At 41.5% G+C, this 17,600-nt stretch overlaps 9 protein-coding genes across 9 annotated transcripts, besides 2 other annotated features; all 9 read right to left on the reverse strand.

Annotated features, from left to right (window-relative positions):
• Window positions 1-17,600: part of a sequence feature (sequence corresponds to BAC RPCI93-3A7) that runs on past both edges of the window.
• Window positions 6-1,061, reverse strand: Tb927.6.1310 (hypothetical protein, conserved; the record flags this gene model as incomplete). Its single annotated transcript, XM_840160.1, has 1 exon — window positions 6-1,061. The coding sequence occupies one exon, from the start codon at window positions 1,059-1,061 to the stop codon at window positions 6-8; it is 1,056 nt and encodes a 351-aa protein (XP_845253.1).
• Window positions 2,722-3,336, reverse strand: Tb927.6.1320 (cyclophilin-type peptidyl-prolyl cis-trans isomerase, putative; the record flags this gene model as incomplete). The annotated part of the gene is made up of 1 exon (XM_840161.1): window positions 2,722-3,336. The coding sequence occupies one exon, from the start codon at window positions 3,334-3,336 to the stop codon at window positions 2,722-2,724; it is 615 nt and encodes a 204-aa protein (XP_845254.1).
• Tb927.6.1330 (hypothetical protein, conserved) lies at window positions 3,935-4,960 on the reverse strand (the record flags this gene model as incomplete). The annotated part of the gene is made up of 1 exon (XM_840162.1): window positions 3,935-4,960. One exon carries the CDS (start codon window positions 4,958-4,960, stop codon window positions 3,935-3,937), a length of 1,026 nt encoding a protein of 341 aa, XP_845255.1.
• Window positions 6,605-7,219, reverse strand: Tb927.6.1340 (cyclophilin-type peptidyl-prolyl cis-trans isomerase, putative; the record flags this gene model as incomplete). Its single annotated transcript, XM_840163.1, has 1 exon — window positions 6,605-7,219. One exon carries the CDS (start codon window positions 7,217-7,219, stop codon window positions 6,605-6,607), a length of 615 nt encoding a protein of 204 aa, XP_845256.1.
• On the reverse strand, window positions 7,820-8,857 carry Tb927.6.1350 (hypothetical protein, conserved; the record flags this gene model as incomplete). Its single annotated transcript, XM_840164.1, has 1 exon — window positions 7,820-8,857. The coding sequence occupies one exon, from the start codon at window positions 8,855-8,857 to the stop codon at window positions 7,820-7,822; it is 1,038 nt and encodes a 345-aa protein (XP_845257.1).
• Window positions 8,183-8,227: a microsatellite.
• On the reverse strand, window positions 10,451-11,065 carry Tb927.6.1360 (cyclophilin-type peptidyl-prolyl cis-trans isomerase, putative; the record flags this gene model as incomplete). The annotated part of the gene is made up of 1 exon (XM_840165.1): window positions 10,451-11,065. One exon carries the CDS (start codon window positions 11,063-11,065, stop codon window positions 10,451-10,453), a length of 615 nt encoding a protein of 204 aa, XP_845258.1.
• On the reverse strand, window positions 11,670-12,713 carry Tb927.6.1370 (hypothetical protein, conserved; the record flags this gene model as incomplete). The annotated part of the gene is made up of 1 exon (XM_840166.1): window positions 11,670-12,713. One exon carries the CDS (start codon window positions 12,711-12,713, stop codon window positions 11,670-11,672), a length of 1,044 nt encoding a protein of 347 aa, XP_845259.1.
• Tb927.6.1380 (cyclophilin-type peptidyl-prolyl cis-trans isomerase, putative) lies at window positions 14,341-14,955 on the reverse strand (the record flags this gene model as incomplete). Its single annotated transcript, XM_840167.1, has 1 exon — window positions 14,341-14,955. One exon carries the CDS (start codon window positions 14,953-14,955, stop codon window positions 14,341-14,343), a length of 615 nt encoding a protein of 204 aa, XP_845260.1.
• On the reverse strand, window positions 15,556-16,599 carry Tb927.6.1390 (hypothetical protein, conserved; the record flags this gene model as incomplete). The annotated part of the gene is made up of 1 exon (XM_840168.1): window positions 15,556-16,599. One exon carries the CDS (start codon window positions 16,597-16,599, stop codon window positions 15,556-15,558), a length of 1,044 nt encoding a protein of 347 aa, XP_845261.1.

The following is a 17,600-nucleotide window of genomic DNA, read 5'->3' on the forward strand; positions in this document are numbered from 1 at the left end:
GATAGTCAGATAAAACAGAGGGATACTGATAGTAACGTAATTTTGAGTGAGGGAAATGATGCAATATTCTGTTTTTGTGTTTGTGTGGGTTGAGCATCGGAATCCTTTCGTGCTGCAGTTTGGGGTGCTGTTCTCGAGGGTTGCGCGCCTTCAGCTCCAGCTCCAGATTCCTTTAATGCTTTTACTTCCTCTTCATTTTTCGCTTTACCGTAAGTTCCCTTTAACTTTTTAACTTTCTCTCTCAACTTTTGAAGAGCTGCATCTCTTTTATTCATGTGACCCATCGCCTGATTCAACTGCTCAACCCACGGCTTTGAAGCAAGTGGATCAGGTTCCTCCTCAACTCTTGGCGGTGGGGGAACGCCGTGTGGTGGGAACGGAGGTTGTGGTGGTGCTGGTGGCGGCTGTGGAGATCCGTTGTTTTGGCCATCTGAATACCAATTTCGCAAATCCTCCAAGTCCTGTTTTATAGCCTTAACAGTAACCTCAACGCTACCAGATCCTACTGTACACCTACCTTTAAGTTCCTTCCATAACTGCAGACGGTCTTCCGGTGTTTGATGCTCCCTCTGATTTTGAGCAGTTCCCGCAACAAAGCAGCTTTCAGTGGCTCCACTTGCAGAGCTGCAAAGGCATACAATTTCTTTCGGTATTGTTGTTGAACGGCTTGTTTCATTGCAGGGTTGGTTTTCCCCACGGGATCCAAAAGTTTTGTCCGCATTCTCGGTTTCGATGTCATCCCCATACGCTGCTTTCCGAAACGCTGTCCTGGCGCTATTTTCATGACTCTGCACTTCGTCTTCTAACTCTTTAACTTTATCCACCTCTGTTTTCAAAGCCGCTGAATCCCTGGCACCTTTATTAAACCACTGATAATTACTATCATCTTTTAACTTATCAATGTAATTTTCTTTCGCTCCCTTTTCCGCCTTCGTGAAGAGTCCACACAAAAGATCAAATCCCTTCCCGTGCTTCCTGTAGTCTATCACGTTATCGTCTCCAGCCGTTACCAACGTTACCGACACTCCCACAACGACCACTTGTACAATTGCTTGCCACATTCCTGTGATTCTTCATTATGCACGACAAAGCAAGAAACAAAAAACAGAATTCACATTAAACACAACAGTAATATCAAATAAATGTTGTCTATCATGACATGCGCATGTATTATCCCACAGAGCAGTTATTGACTTTCAACCATCGGCGCAAAATGATATATCTTCAAAGGCAGAGCAAACAAACTAACATAACATCCAACAGGCCATCTCAACAAGCTCACTATACACGAGGATAGTAAATTCGTCAAATCACTTTACAGATGCCATCGTCGTGATTTCCATTAAACTTTCTGAATTCCATGTCCCTCTCTCTCTCTCTGAAAGGAATTTGCTTAAAGCATAACATCTAATTCCCCAAAAATGAGTTACACATCCCACATCAAGTCTTTCACCCGCCTTACCCTGGTGTATTTCAATCACTCAACTTCTGACAATTCCTATATTCATATTCTTTTCGTTACACTTCCTTAAAATCCTTCCAGACAACCAAGCACATCACATTGTTTTATCTTTACATCACTATTAAATGAACAGCAAAAAAAAAATGTACACATCTCCAACACACATGCCGAGTAAACTTCTTGACACCTGAGGCCGCTCCCACTCCAATCTCGATGGCCTTAACATCAATAACACTCTTGACTAACACTAATATTATTGTGTGATAAAAGAATTGGAAGGATACATTCCCTAACATGATACCGAAAATTACTGAAACACAAATGTGTAAAGAGTCTAGGAATGGATATACAAAAGGTGGTGTTTAGTAAGAGAAGGGCAATTAACTGCCACCCGGAGTGTCTATTTCGTTTAACCTCATCCCGTATATTGTCAACAATACAAAGTCTTATAAAACACACCACCAGTTGTTCTCCAATAAATATACGTTATACATGCCAATATCACAAACACTGCAACATCCTCTTTCTTCAACACTTCAAATACGTAACTCATATATCACTTGCTAAAGGTCTTAGTACCATATCCATGCCTCACTGAAGGGTTTGTGCCGTAACCCAATTAAATGTTGCTTCCTCTCCTCCTTCCATTTCCTCACAATAGGATACGCAGAGCTGCAACTTTGTAATATGTGCGCAGTTGATGGGGACTTCAGCCGTTATCACTTTAAATTGCAAATGGAAATTCTGAAACAATTCCAATACTCCCTCATGAATACCAACTGTTGCGTGTGTGTCTCCCATATACCGGCAGTTGCCATTACTGCAATGTTATGCTCAATGAGGATCTTTTTAATATCAAGTGTTAACGGCAACTATTTTATTGTTCATGTCAGGCTCATATTCATGTAAGTGAAATGGGTGAAACTGTTCTTTTCCTTACTTTGCATTATATAAATAAGAGGAAATAAGGGATGCTTGTTAGAGGCACGCAACAGACACATACACATATGAGAGTTTCCATCCAACAATACATACATACCCTTTAAATAGTCCACCAACTGGAGGATGACACCAGCATGTCAGTGAGGGAAGCAGTATGTCTAGGAATAACATAAAAGACACGCGTGAAGGAATTTACATATTTGTTGCCTTGCTTTGCCTGCTGCGAATACCATATCACCTCCATCAGTAAAGTTACGGAATTCGGTAAACTTCCATGAATGCACATAAGCAACTGATACACACACACTTTTCCCTTCCTATTCCTCTCCTGCACAACTCACATGTTCACTTGACGCACTGTCATCCGCTGCAGCAAGTAACTGTTGTCTTCCAGGTGGTTTCTCTCCAGTCAATGCACCACAGAAGCTTACAGTTACTGGCAAAACGGGTCTGCCCACATCATCAAGAGGAACTGCCTCAAGTTTCTCTAGCAGTGAGAGATCATCAATGGCACGTCCAAACACAACTTGCTTGAAATCAAGAGATGGAGAAGGACCAAGTGTAATGCCAAATACGGAGCCACTTGTGTGAGGACCCTCAGAGATCATTGTGAGGAGCCCACGTTCCGTGTGTCGGTGACGGTATCCTTCATCCGCTATTGGTGTGCCAGTGGAGGAGAGGTTAAAGGAATCCAATTCACCCAACACAATGATATTATTGTTGTGATCCACATGATGCACTTGTGTGCCAAGGTAATCCAATTTCACACCCGTGTTGGTGTCAATCCCACATGACCCAGTGATTAATGCCCTGAAGTTTTCTACGGTTTGTGGCACTACATCGTCAAAGAGCTCAAATACCAGTCGTCCGCTGAGAACGTCATCAATAGACATATCCAGGAAGGCACGGCAGGAGTTCTGTTCCTCCTTCATGCGATGACTCCGCTGGTAATTTTCCCATTCCTTTAAGCGGTGCTGTCTCACATAATCTCATAATTTCCTAGTTTGCACTTTACAAAAGGACAAAAAAAAAAGTAAATATATTGACACAACGAAGCACACTCCGTACCCATCCTCCCTCTATTGTTAGTTTCCCAACCAATATACTGCACATTATATGCACAGTAAACGTAAGCTAAAATATATAGATATCTGGTAACCGCAACTGGCGGTTGTAACACTAGTCAATACGGTGCACATAAATTTTATACGAGTTCTTACGAACAAAGTTATTCCATCAACAATATGAAACACAAAATGATATATAAACACACAAGACAAACAAACCCCATCTCTGCCAAATGCACTTTTACATTTCTACGGGTGAGCCATTATTGGAGTCCCGTGGCAGTAAACACTATTACAAACATTATTGGGGGAAGCTTTGGAATAGGATATATAAGACAAGGAAATCAGTAACACAACACATTTGAATGCTTACATTAATTTATAGAATATTGATGCGTATGATAACGTTGCGGCAAACAGTTTACATTGCAATATGCTTTTGAATCGTATTTCATTATGATAGTCAGATAAAACAGAGGGATACTGACAGTAACGTAATTTTGAGTGAGGGGGATGATGCAATATTCTGTTTTTGTGTTTGTGTGGGTTGAGCATCGGAATCCTTTCGTGCTGCAGTTTGGGGTGCTGTTCTCGAGGGTTGCGCACCTTCAGCTCCAGCTCCAGATTCCTTTAATGCCTTTACTTCCTCTTCATTTTTCGCTTTACCGTAAGTTCCCCTCAACTTTTCGACTTGCTCTCTCAACTTTTGAAGAGCCTCATCTCTTCCCTTCATGTGGTCTGTTGCCTCATTCAAGTTCTTAACCCACGGCTTAGAAGTAAATATATCAGGCTCCTCCTCAGGCATTGGTGGACCGCCGGGCGGCGGGGGTGGTGGACCGTCATGTATTGGTTTTTCAGGATACAATCCTCGCAAACCCTCCAAGTCCTTTCTTATGGCATCAACAGTAACCTCAACTCTATTGATACCCTTTGTACATTTTCCCTTAAGTTCAACCCATGCCTGAAGACCGTCTTCGGCGTTTCCGTTCTGGCCATACTCTCGGGCTTTCCCGCTCCCAAGGCAGTAGTCGGTGGCCTCACCAACAGAGCTGCAAGTGCAGACAATTTCTTTTGGTAATGCTGGCCACTCGCTAGCTGGGTTACAGGGCTGGTTGCCCCCATGGGACCCAAACGTTTTGTCCGCATCCTCTTTTTCAATGTTTTCCCCATACGCTGCTTTTTGAAACGATGACCTGGCGCCATTTTCATGACTCTTTACTTCGTCTTCTAACTCTTTAACTTTATCCACCTCCGCTTTTAAAGCTGGTGAATCCCTGGCATCTTTATTAAACCACTGATAATCTTCGGTTTCTTTTAACTTATCGAGGTGACTTTTTTCTTTCGCTCCCTTTTCTGCCTTCGTGAAGAGTGAGCACAAGAGATCAAATCCCTTTTTGTTTTTTTCATGGTCAACTGCGTTATCGTCTTGAGCTGTTATCCGCGTTACCAACACTCCCACCATGACCACTTTCATAATTACTCTCCACATAGATGTATACCTTTATTATTCGTAATAACAACACAGTAAAAAATAATAGAACATTCATAATAAACACTACAATAATATCAAATCAATGTTGTCTATCATAACATTGCGTATATTATCCCACAGAGCAAGTGTTAATTTTAAACTCTCGGCAGAAAGTGATATATCTTGCACAGGCAGAGCAAACAGGCTGAAATAAAATAGCACCCAACAGGCCATCTCCACAAGTTCACTATACACACAAGAATGATAAATTCACTCAGTTACTCAACAGATGCCAGATATTTGATTTCCCATAAACTTTTTTTATTCCTTACTGCTCTAACTCTCTGAAAGGAATTTCCCTCATACAGTAGATTCAGCTGGGTCAAGAAGAGGCACACATCCCACCTCAACTTTTTCACCTGCCCAATTTCGGTTTATTTCGGCCAGATACCTTATGATAATTCCCATACTCATATCATTATAGTCACACTTTCTCCATGTCCTCTCAGACACACAAACAAATCATGTTCCTCAATCTTCACATCGCTGTTAAAAACAACAACAGCAAAAAGAAAATACCCACGGTATATTCATTGCTATCTTGTTCCAAAGCTAGTTCCGTGACCGTAACGTCAGCGACATTCCCTACGAACACAAATATTATCATGTGATAAAAGAATTGGAAGGACACATTTCCTAATATGAAACCGCAAATCACTGAAACACAAATGTGTAAAGTGTCTAGGAATGGATATACAAAAGGTGGTGTTTAGTGAGGGAAGGATTATTAACTGCCACCCAGTGTGTCTATTTCTTTACACCTCATTTCGTATATTGTCAACAATACAAAGTCTTATAAAACATACCATCAGTTGTTCTCCAATAAATATACGTTATACATGCCAATATCACAGACACTGCAACATCCTCTTTCTTCAACACTTCAAATACGTAACTCATATACTACTTGCTAAATGTCTTAGTACCATATCCATGCCTCACTGAAGGGTTTGTGCCGTAACCCAATTAAATGTTGCTTCCTCTCCTCCTTCCATTTCCTCACAATATGATACGCAGAGCTGCAACTTTGTAATATGTGCGCAGTTGATGGGGACTTCAGTGGTTATCACTTTAAATTGCAAATGGAAATTCTGAAACAGTTCCAATACTCCCTCATGAATACCAACTAGTGTGTGTCTCCCATATACTAGCAGTTGTCATTACTGCAATGTTATGCTCAATGAGGATCTTTTTATTATCAAGTGTTAGCGCCAACTATTTTATTGTTCATGTCAGGCTCATATTCATGTAAGTGAAATGGGTGAAACTGTTCTTTTCCTTACTTTGCATTATATAAATAAGAGGAAATAAGGAATGCTTGTTAGAGGCACTCAACAGACACATACACATATGAGAGTTTCCATCCAACAATACATACATATCCTTTAAATAGTCCACCAACTGGAGGATGACACCAGCAGGTCAGTGAGGGAAGCAGTATGTCTAGGAATAATATAAAAGACACGTGTGACAAAATTTACATATTTGTTGCCTTGCTTTGCCTGCTGCGAATACCATATCACCTCCATCAGTAAAGTTACGGAATTCGGTAAACTTCCATGAATGCACATAAGCAACTGATACACACACTCTCTTCCCTTTCTATTCCTCTCCTGCACAACTCACATGTTCACTTGACGCACTGTCATCCGCTGCAGCAGGTACCTGTTGTCTTCCAGGTGGTTTCTCTCCAGTCAATGCACCACAGAAGCTTACAGTTACTGGCAAAACGGGTCTGTCCACATCATCAAGAGGAACTGCCTCAAGTTTCTCTAGCAGTGAGAGATCATCAATGGCACGTCCAAACACAACTTGCTTGAAATCAAGAGATGGAGAAGGACCAAGTGTAATGCCAAATACGGAGCCACTTGTGTGAGGACCCTCAGAGATCATTGTGAGAAGCCCACGTTCCGTGTGTCGGTGACGGTATCCTTCATCCGCTATTGGTGTGCCAGTGGAGGAGAGGTTAAAGGAATCCAATTCACCCAACACAATGATATTATTGTTGTGATCCACATGATGCACTTGTGTGCCAAGGTAATCCAATTTCACACCCGTGTTGGTGTCAATCCCACATGACCCAGTGATTAATGCCCTGAAGTTTTCTACGGTTTGTGGCACTACATCGTCAAAGAGCTCAAATACCAGTCGTCCGCTGAGAACGTCATCGATGGACATGTCCAGGAAGGCACGGCAGGAGTTCTGTTCCTCCTTCATGCGATGACTCCGCTGGTAATTTTACCATTCCTTTAAGCGGTGCTGTCTCACATTATTTCATAATTTCCTAATTTGCACTCTACAGCAGGACAAAAAAAAAAAAGAGGAAATATATTGACACAGCAAAGCACACTCAGTACCCATCCTCCCTCTATTGTTAGTCTCCACACCAATATATTGCCCATTATATGCACAGGAAACGTAAGCTAAAATATATATAGATATCCGGTAACCGCAACTGGCGGTTGCAACAGTAGCCAACACGGTACACATAAATGTTTTAAGTTCTTACGAACAAAGTTATTCCATCAATAATATGAAACACAAAATGGCATAAACACACAAGACAAACAAACCCCATCTCTGCCAAATGCACTTTTACATTTCTGTGGGTGAGCCATTATTGGAGTCCCGTGGCAGTAAACACTATTACAAACATTATTCGGAGAAGCTTTGAAATAAGATATATAAGACAAGGAAATCAGTAACACAACACATTTGAATGCTTACATTAGTTTATAGAATATTGATGCGTATGATAGCGTTGCGGCAAACAGTTTACATTGCAATATGCTTTTGAATCGTTCCTTATTATGATAGTCAGATAAAACAGAGGGATACTGATAGTAACGTAATTTTGAGTGAGGGAAATGATGCAATATTCTGTTTTTGTGTTTGTGTTTGTGTGGGTTGAGGATCGGAATCCTTTCGTGCTGCAGTTTGGGGTGCTGTTCTCGAGGGTTGCACACCTTCAGCTCCAGCTCCAGATTCCTTTAATGCCTTTACTTCCTCTTCATTTTTCGCTCTACCGTAAGTTCCCTTCAGCCTTTTAACTTTCTCCTTCAAGTTTTCCAGCGCTGCATCTCTCTTATTCATATGGCTCATCGCCTCATCTAACCGCTTAACCCATGGCTTAGAAGCAAGAGGATCAGGCCTTTCAGGTATTTGTAGTGGTGAACTGTCTGGTGGTGGTGGTGATGGTGGTGGTGGGGGTGGTGGGGGTGGTGGGGAATCAACTTCCTGGTCTTCTGAATACAATCCTCGCAAATTCTCCAAGTCTTTTCTTATGGCTTCAATAGTAACCTCAACTCTTTCGCTATCCTTTGTACACCTGCTCTTAACTCCATACCATGCCTGTAGACCGTCTTCCGCTGTCCCGCTTTGGTCATGGCCATAACTTCGAGCCTTCCCGCTCCCAAGGCAGTAGTCGGTGGCCTCGCCAACAGAGCTGCAAATGCAGACAATTTCTTTTGGTATTGTTGGCCACTCACTAGCTGGGTTACAGGGCTGGTTGCCCCCATGGGATCCAAAAGTTTTGTCCGCATCCTCTTTTTCAATGTTTTCCCCATACGCTGCTTTCCGAAACGCTGTCCTGGCATTATTTTCATGACTCTGCACTTCGCTTTCTAACTCTTTCACCTTTTCCGTCTCCGTTTTCAGAGTCGATGAATCTCTAGCATGTTTCAACTTACCGATGTAGTTTTCTCCTTTTGCTCCCTCTGCCGCCTTCGTGAAGAGCGAGCACAAAATATCAAACATCTTCTCGTTTTTGCCATGGTTCCTCCAGCTGTCCTCGCCGACAGTAACCTGCGATACCAACACTCCCACCATGACCACTTGCATAAATGATCGCCACATTGTTGTCTTTCTTCACTGTAAACAACAGCACAGAGAAAAACAGCATTCATATTAAACACTACCGTAAAATCAAATAAATGCTGTCTACCTTAAAACATGCACATGTATTATCCCACAGATCAAATATTAATTTTCAACCATCGGCATAAAAAGATATGCCTTTCGTAGGCAGAGCAAACAAACTAACATAACATCCAACAAGCCACCTCAACAAGCTCACTATACACGAGGATAGTAAATTCGTCAAATCACTATACAGATGCCATCGTCGTCATTTCCCTCATACAGTAGATTCAGCTGGGTCAAAAAGAGACACACATCCCACATCAAGTCTTTCACCTGCCTTATCCTGGTGTATTTCAATCACTCAACCTCTGACAATTGCTATATTCATATTCTTTTGGTTACACTTTCTTAATATCCTCTCAGATACACGAGCACATCACATTGCTTATCTTTACATGGCAATCCAAAATAACAACAGAACCAAAATGCACACAGTAAACTTCTTGACACCTGAGGCCGCTCCCACTCCAATCTCGAGGGCCTTAACATCAGAGACACTCTTGACTAACACTAATACTATTGTGTGATAAAAGAATTGGAAGGATACATTTCCTAACATGACACCGAAAATTACTGAAACACAAATGTGTAAAGTGTCTATGGATGGAAATGCAAAATATGTGGTGTTTAGTAAGGGAAGGATTATTAACTGCCACCCGGAGTGTATATTTCGTTTAACCTCACTCTGCATATTCTGAACAATACCAAATCTTATAAAACACACCACCAGTTGTTCTCCAATAAATATACGTTATACATGCCAATATCACAAACACTGCAACATCCTCTTTCTTCAACACTTCAAATACGTAACTCATATATCACTTGCTAAAGGTCTTAGTACCATATCCATGCCTCACTGAAGGGTTCGTGCCCCTACCCAATTAAATGTTGCTTCCTCTCCTCCTTCCATTTCCTCACAATATGATACGCAGAGCTGCAACTTTGTAATATGTGCGCAGTTGATGGGGACTTCAGCCGTTATCACTTTAAATTGCAAATGGAAATTCTGAAACAATTCCAATACTCCCTCATGAATACCAACTGTTGCGTGTGTGTCTCCCATATACCGGCAGTTGCCATTACTGCAATGTTATGCTCAATGAGGATCTTTTTAATATCAAGTGTTAACGGCAACTATTTTATTGTTCATGTCAGGCTCATATTCATGTAAGTGAAATGGGTGAAACTGTTCTTTTCCTTACTTTGCATTATATAAATAAGAGGAAATAAGGGATGCTTGTTAGAGGCACGCAACAGACACATACACATATGAGAGTTTCCATCCAACAATACATACATACCCTTTAAATAGTCCACCAACTGGAGGATGACACCAGCATGTCAGTGAGGGAAGCAGTATGTCTAGGAATAACATAAAAGACACGCGTGAAGGAATTTACATATTTGTTGCCTTGCTTTGCCTGCTGCTACGAATACCATATCACCTCCATCAGTAAAGTTACGGAATTCGGTAAACTTCCATGAATGCACATAAGCAACTGATACACACACACTTTTCCCTTCCTATTCCTCTCCTGCACAACTCACATGTTCACTTGACGCACTGTCATCCGCTGCAGCAAGTAACTGTTGTCTTCCAGGTGGTTTCTCTCCAGTCAATGCACCACAGAAGCTTACAGTTACTGGCAAAACGGGTCTGCCCACATCATCAAGAGGAACTGCCTCAAGTTTCTCTAGCAGTGAGAGATCATCAATGGCACGTCCAAACACAACTTGCTTGAAATCAAGAGATGGAGAAGGACCAAGTGTAATGCCAAATACGGAGCCACTTGTGTGAGGACCCTCAGAGATCATTGTGAGGAGCCCACGTTCCGTGTGTCGGTGACGGTATCCTTCATCCGCTATTGGTGTGCCAGTGGAGGAGAGGTTAAAGGAATCCAATTCACCCAACACAATGATATTATTGTTGTGATCCACATGATGCACTTGTGTGCCAAGGTAATCCAATTTCACACCCGTGTTGGTGTCAATCCCACATGACCCAGTGATTAATGCCCTGAAGTTTTCTACGGTTTGTGGCACTACATCGTCAAAGAGCTCAAATACCAGTCGTCCGCTGAGAACGTCATCAATAGACATATCCAGGAAGGCACGGCAGGAGTTCTGTTCCTCCTTCATGCGATGACTCCGCTGGTAATTTTCCCATTCCTTTAAGCGGTGCTGTCTCACATTATTTCATAATTTCCTAATTTGCACTCTACAGCAGGACAAAAAAAAAAAAGAGGAAATATATTGACACAGCAAAGCACACTCAGTACCCATCCTCCCTCTATTGTTAGTCTCCACACCAATATATTGCCCATTATATGCACAGGAAACGTAAGCTAAAATATATATAGATATCCGGTAACCGCAACTGGCGGTTGTAACACTAGTCAATACGGTGCACATAAATTTTATACGAGTTCTTACGAACAAAGTTATTCCATCAACAATATGAAACACAAAATGATATATAAACACACAAGACAAACAAACCCCATCTCTGCCAAATGCACTTTTACATTTCTACGGGTGAGCCATTATTGGAGTCCCGTGGCAGTAAACACTATTACAAACATTATTGGGGGAAGCTTTGGAATAGGATATATAAGACAAGGAAATCAGTAACACAACACATTTGAATGCTTACATTAATTTATAGAATATTGATGCGTATGATAACGTTGCGGCAAACAGTTTACATTGCAATATGCTTTTGAATCGTTCCTTATTATGATAGTCAGATAAAACAGAGGGATACTGATAGTAACGTAATTTTGAGTGAGGGGGATGATGCAATATTCTGTTTTTGTGTTTGTGTGGGTTGAGCATCGGAATCCTTTCGTGCTGCAGTTTGGGGTGCTGTTCTCGAGGGTTGCGCACCTTCAGCTCCAGCTCCAGATTCCTTTAATGCCTTTACTTCCTCTTCATTTTTCGCTTTACCGTAAGTTCCCCTCAACTTTTCGACTTGCTCTCTCAACTTTTGAAGAGCCTCATCTCTTCCCTTCATGTGGTCTGTTGCCTCATTCAAGTTCTTAACCCACGGCTTAGAAGTAAATATATCAGGCTCCTCCTCAGGCATTGGTGGACTGCCAGGTGGGAACGGAGGTGGCGGTGGTGGCGGTGGAGGTTCTTGGCCTTTTGAGTCGTCTGAATACAAACCCCTCAAACCCTCCAAGTCCTTTTCTATAGCTTCGACAGTAACCTCGGCACTGCTGCTGGCACTCGTACATTTTCCCTTAACTCCATTCCATGCCTGTAGACGCTGTTCAGCCGTGGTATCGTCGTGATTTCGGGCATTCTCGCTCCCACCGAAGCAGCTTTCAGTGGCACCTTGTGTGGGGCTGCAACTACAGATGATACTGTTAGGTATCGTTGACCATCGGTTTGTTTCGTCGCATGGATTGCCTACTGTATGGTGTCCAAAAGTTTTGTCCGCGTCCTCTTCTTCAATGTTATCCCCATAGGCTGCTTTCCGAAACGCTGTCTTGGCGCCACTTTCATGGCTCTGCACTTTGTTTTCTAACTCTTTAACTTTATCCACCTCCGCTTTTAAAGCTGGTGAATCCCTGGCATCTTTATTAAACCACTGATAATCTTCGGTTTCTTTTAGCTTATCGAGGTGACTTTTTTCTTTCGCTCCCTTTTCTGCCTTCGTGAAGAGTGAGCACAAGAGATCAAATCCCTTCTTGTCTTTCTCGTGGTCAATCCAGTCATTCTTTCCCATTGCAACTCCCGTTACCAACACTCCCACCATGACCACTTTCATAATTACTCTCCACATAGATGTATACCTTTATTATTCGTAATAACAACACAGTAAAAAATAATAGAACATTAATATTAAACACTACAGTAATATCAAATCAATGTTGTCTATCATAACATTGCGTATATTATCCCACAGAGCAGTTATTACTGTTTAACTCTCAGCAGAAAGTGATATGCCATTCATAGGCAGAGCATGCAAACTAACATAACATCCAACAAGCCATCTCCACAAGCTCACTATACACGAGGATAGTAAATTCACGAAGTCACTTTACAGATGCCATCGTCGTGATTTCCCTCAATCTTTTTTTATTCCTTACTGCTCTAACTCTCTGAAAGGAATTTCCCTCATACAGTAGATTCAGCTGGGTCAAAAAGAGGCACACATCCCACATCAAGTCTTTCACCTGCCTTATCCTGGTGTATTTCAACCACACACCTTCTAGGAATATTCATATATAATTATAGTCACACTTTCTCCATGTCCTCTCAGACACAAGAACAAATCATGATCCTCTACTTTTACATCACTATTAAATGAACAGCAAAAAGAAAATACACACAATATATTCATTGATATATGGTTCCCACTGCTGGTTCCGTGACCGTAATGTCAGTGACACATTTTACGAACACAAATACTATGATAAAAGAATTGGAAGGACACATTTCCTAACATGACACCGAAAATTACTGAAACACAAATGTGTAAAGTGTCTATGGATGGAAATGCAAAATATGTGGTGTTTAGTAAGGGAAGGATTATTAGCTGCCACCCGGAGTGTATATTTCTTTACACCTCATTTCGTATCTTGTCAACAATACAAAGTCTTATAAAACACACCACCAGTTGTTCTCCAATAAATATACGTTATACATGCCAATATCACAGACACTGCAACATCCTCTTTCTTCAACACTTCAAATACGTAACTCATATATCACTTGCTAAAGGTCTTAGTACCATATCCATGCCTCACTGAAGGGTTTGTGCCGTAACCCAATTAAATGTTGCTTCCTCTCCTCCTTCCATTTCCTCACAATATGATACGCAGAGCTGCAACTTTGTAATATGTGCGCAGTTGATGGGGACTTCAGTGGTTATCACTTTAAATTGCAAATGGAAATTCTGAAACAGTTCCAATACTCCCTCATGAATACCAACTAGTGTGTGTCTCCCATATACTAGCAGTTGTCATTACTGCAATGTTATGCTCAATGAGGATCTTTTTATTATCAAGTGTTAGCGCCAACTATTTTATTGTTCATGTCAGGCTCATATTCATGTAAGTGAAATGGGTGAAACTGTTCTTTTCCTTACTTTGCATTATATAAATAAGAGGAAATAAGGAATGCTTGTTAGAGGCACTCAACAGACACATACACATATGAGAGTTTCCATCCAACAATACATACATATCCTTTAAATAGTCCACCAACTGGAGGATGACACCAGCAGGTCAGTGAGGGAAGCAGTATGTCTAGGAATAATATAAAAGACACGTGTGACAAAATTTACATATTTGTTGCCTTGCTTTGCCTGCTGCGAATACCATATCACCTCCATCAGTAAAGTTACGGAATTCGGTAAACTTCCATGAATGCACATAAGCAACTGATACACACACACTTTTCCCTTCCTATTCCTCTCCTGCACAACTCACATGTTCACTTGACGCACTGTCATCCGCTGCAGCAAGTAACTGTTGTCTTCCAGGTGGTTTCTCTCCAGTCAATGCACCACAGAAGCTTACAGTTACTGGCAAAACGGGTCTGCCCACATCATCAAGAGGAACTGCCTCAAGTTTCTCTAGCAGTGAGAGATCATCAATGGCACGTCCAAACACAACTTGCTTGAAATCAAGAGATGGAGAAGGACCAAGTGTAATGCCAAATACGGAGCCACTTGTGTGAGGACCCTCAGAGATCATTGTGAGGAGCCCACGTTCCGTGTGTCGGTGACGGTATCCTTCATCCGCTATTGGTGTGCCAGTGGAGGAGAGGTTAAAGGAATCCAATTCACCCAACACAATGATATTATTGTTGTGATCCACATGATGCACTTGTGTGCCAAGGTAATCCAATTTCACACCCGTGTTGGTGTCAATCCCACATGACCCAGTGATTAATGCCCTGAAGTTTTCTACGGTTTGTGGCACTACATCGTCAAAGAGCTCAAATACCAGTCGTCCGCTGAGAACGTCATCAATAGACATATCCAGGAAGGCACGGCAGGAGTTCTGTTCCTCCTTCATGCGATGACTCCGCTGGTAATTTTCCCATTCCTTTAAGCGGTGCTGTCTCACATAATCTCATAATTTCCTAGTTTGCACTTTACAAAAGGACAAAAAAAAAAGTAAATATATTGACACAACGAAGCACACTCCGTACCCATCCTCCCTCTATTGTTAGTTTCCCAACCAATATACTGCACATTATATGCACAGTAAACGTAAGCTAAAATATATATAGATATCTGGTAACCGCAACTGGCGGTTGTAACACTAGTCAATACGGTGCACATAAATTTTATACGAGTTCTTACGAACAAAGTTATTCCATCAACAATATGAAACACAAAATGATATATAAACACACAAGACAAACAAACCCCATCTCTGCCAAATGCACTTTTACATTTCTACGGGTGAGCCATTATTGGAGTCCCGTGGCAGTAAACACTATTACAAACATTATTGGGGGAAGCTTTGGAATAGGATATATAAGACAAGGAAATCAGTAACACAACACATTTGAATGCTTACATTAATTTATAGAATATTGATGCGTATGATAACGTTGCGGCAAACAGTTTACATTGCAATATGCTTTTGAATCGTATTTCATTATGATAGTCAGATAAAACAGAGGGATACTGACAGTAACGTAATTTTGAGTGAGGGGGATGATGCAATATTCTGTTTTTGTGTTTGTGTGGGTTGAGCATCGGAATCCTTTCGTGCTGCAGTTTGGGGTGCTGTTCTCGAGGGTTGCGCACCTTCAGCTCCAGCTCCAGATTCCTTTAATGCCTTTACTTCCTCTTCATTTTTCGCTTTACCGTAAGTTCCCTTTAACTTTTTGACTTGCTCTCTCAACTTTTGAAGAGCCTCATCTCTTCCCTTCATGTGGTCTGTTGCCTCATTCAAGTTCTTAACCCATGGCTTAGAAGCAAATTGATCAGGCTTCTCCTCAGGCATTGGTGGACTGCCAGGTGGGAACGGAGGTGGCGGTGGTGGCGGTGGAGGTTCTTGGCCTTTTGAGTCGTCTGAATACAAAGCCCTCAAACCCTCCAAGTCCTTTTCTATAGCTTCGACAGTAACCTCGGCACTGCTGCTGGCACTCGTACATTTTCCCTTAACTCCATTCCATGCCTGTAGACGCTGTTCAGCCGTGGTATCGTCGTGATTTCGGGCATTCTCGCTCCCACCGAAGCAGCTTTCAGTGGCACCTTGTGTGGGGCTGCAACTACAGATGATACTGTTAGGTATCGTTGACCATCGGTTTGTTTCGTCGCATGGATTGCCTACTGTATGGTGTCCAAAAGTTTTGTCCGCGTCCTCTTCTTCAATGTTATCCCCATAGGCTGCTTTCCGAAACGCTGTCTTGGCGCCACTTTCATGGCTCTGCACTTTGTTTTCTAACTCTTTAACTTTATCCACCTCCGCTTTTAAAGCTGGTGAATCCCTGGCATCTTTATTAAACCACTGATAATCTTCGGTTTCTTTTAGCTTATCGAGGTGACTTTTTTCTTTCGCTCCCTTTTCTGCCTTCGTGAAGAGTGAGCACAAGAGATCAAATCCCTTCTTGTCTTTCTCGTGGTCAATCCAGTCATTCTTTCCCATTGCAACTCCCGTTACCAACACTCCCACCATGACCACTTTCATAATTACTCTCCACATAGATGTATACCTTTATTATTCGTAATAACAACACAGTAAAAAATAATAGAACATTAATATTAAACACTACAGTAATATCAAATCAATGTTGTCTATCATAACATTGCGTATATTATCCCACAGAGCAGTTATTACTGTTTAACTCTCAGCAGAAAGTGATATGCCATTCATAGGCAGAGCATGCAAACTAACATAACATCCAACAAGCCATCTCCACAAGCTCACTATACACGAGGATAGTAAATTCACGAAGTCACTTTACAGATGCCATCGTCGTGATTTCCCTCAATCTTTTTTTATTCCTTACTGCTCTAACTCTCTGAAAGGAATTTCCCTCATACAGTAGATTCAGCTGGGTCAAAAAGAGGCACACATCCCACATCAAGTCTTTCACCTGCCTTATCCTGGTGTATTTCAACCACACACCTTCTAGGAATATTCATATATAATTATAGTCACACTTTCTCCATGTCCTCTCAGACACAAGAACAAATCATGATCCTCTACTTTTACATCACTATTAAATGAACAGCAAAAAGAAAATACACACAATATATTCATTGATATATGGTTCCCACTGCTGGTTCCGTGACCGTAATGTCAGTGACACATTTTACGAACACAAATACTATGATAAAAGAATTGGAAGGACACATTTCCTAACATGACACCGAAAATTACTGAAACACAAATGTGTAAAGTGTCTATGGATGGAAATGCAAAATATGTGGTGTTTAGTAAGGGAAGGATTATTAGCTGCCACCCGGAGTGTATATTTCTTTACACCTCATTTCGTATCTTGTCAACAATACAAAGTCTTATAAAACACACCACCAGTTGTTCTCCAATAAATATACGTTATACATGCCAATATCACAGACACTGCAACATCCTCTTTCTTCAACACTTCAAATACGTAACTCATATATCACTTGCTAAAGGTCTTAGTACCATATCCATGCCTCACTGAAGGGTTTGTGCCGTAACCCAATTAAATGTTG

This window comes from Trypanosoma brucei, chromosome 6 (genome assembly GCF_000002445.2).
Source record: "Trypanosoma brucei brucei TREU927 chromosome 6, complete sequence".
NCBI classification, from domain to species: domain Eukaryota; phylum Euglenozoa; class Kinetoplastea; order Trypanosomatida; family Trypanosomatidae; genus Trypanosoma; species Trypanosoma brucei.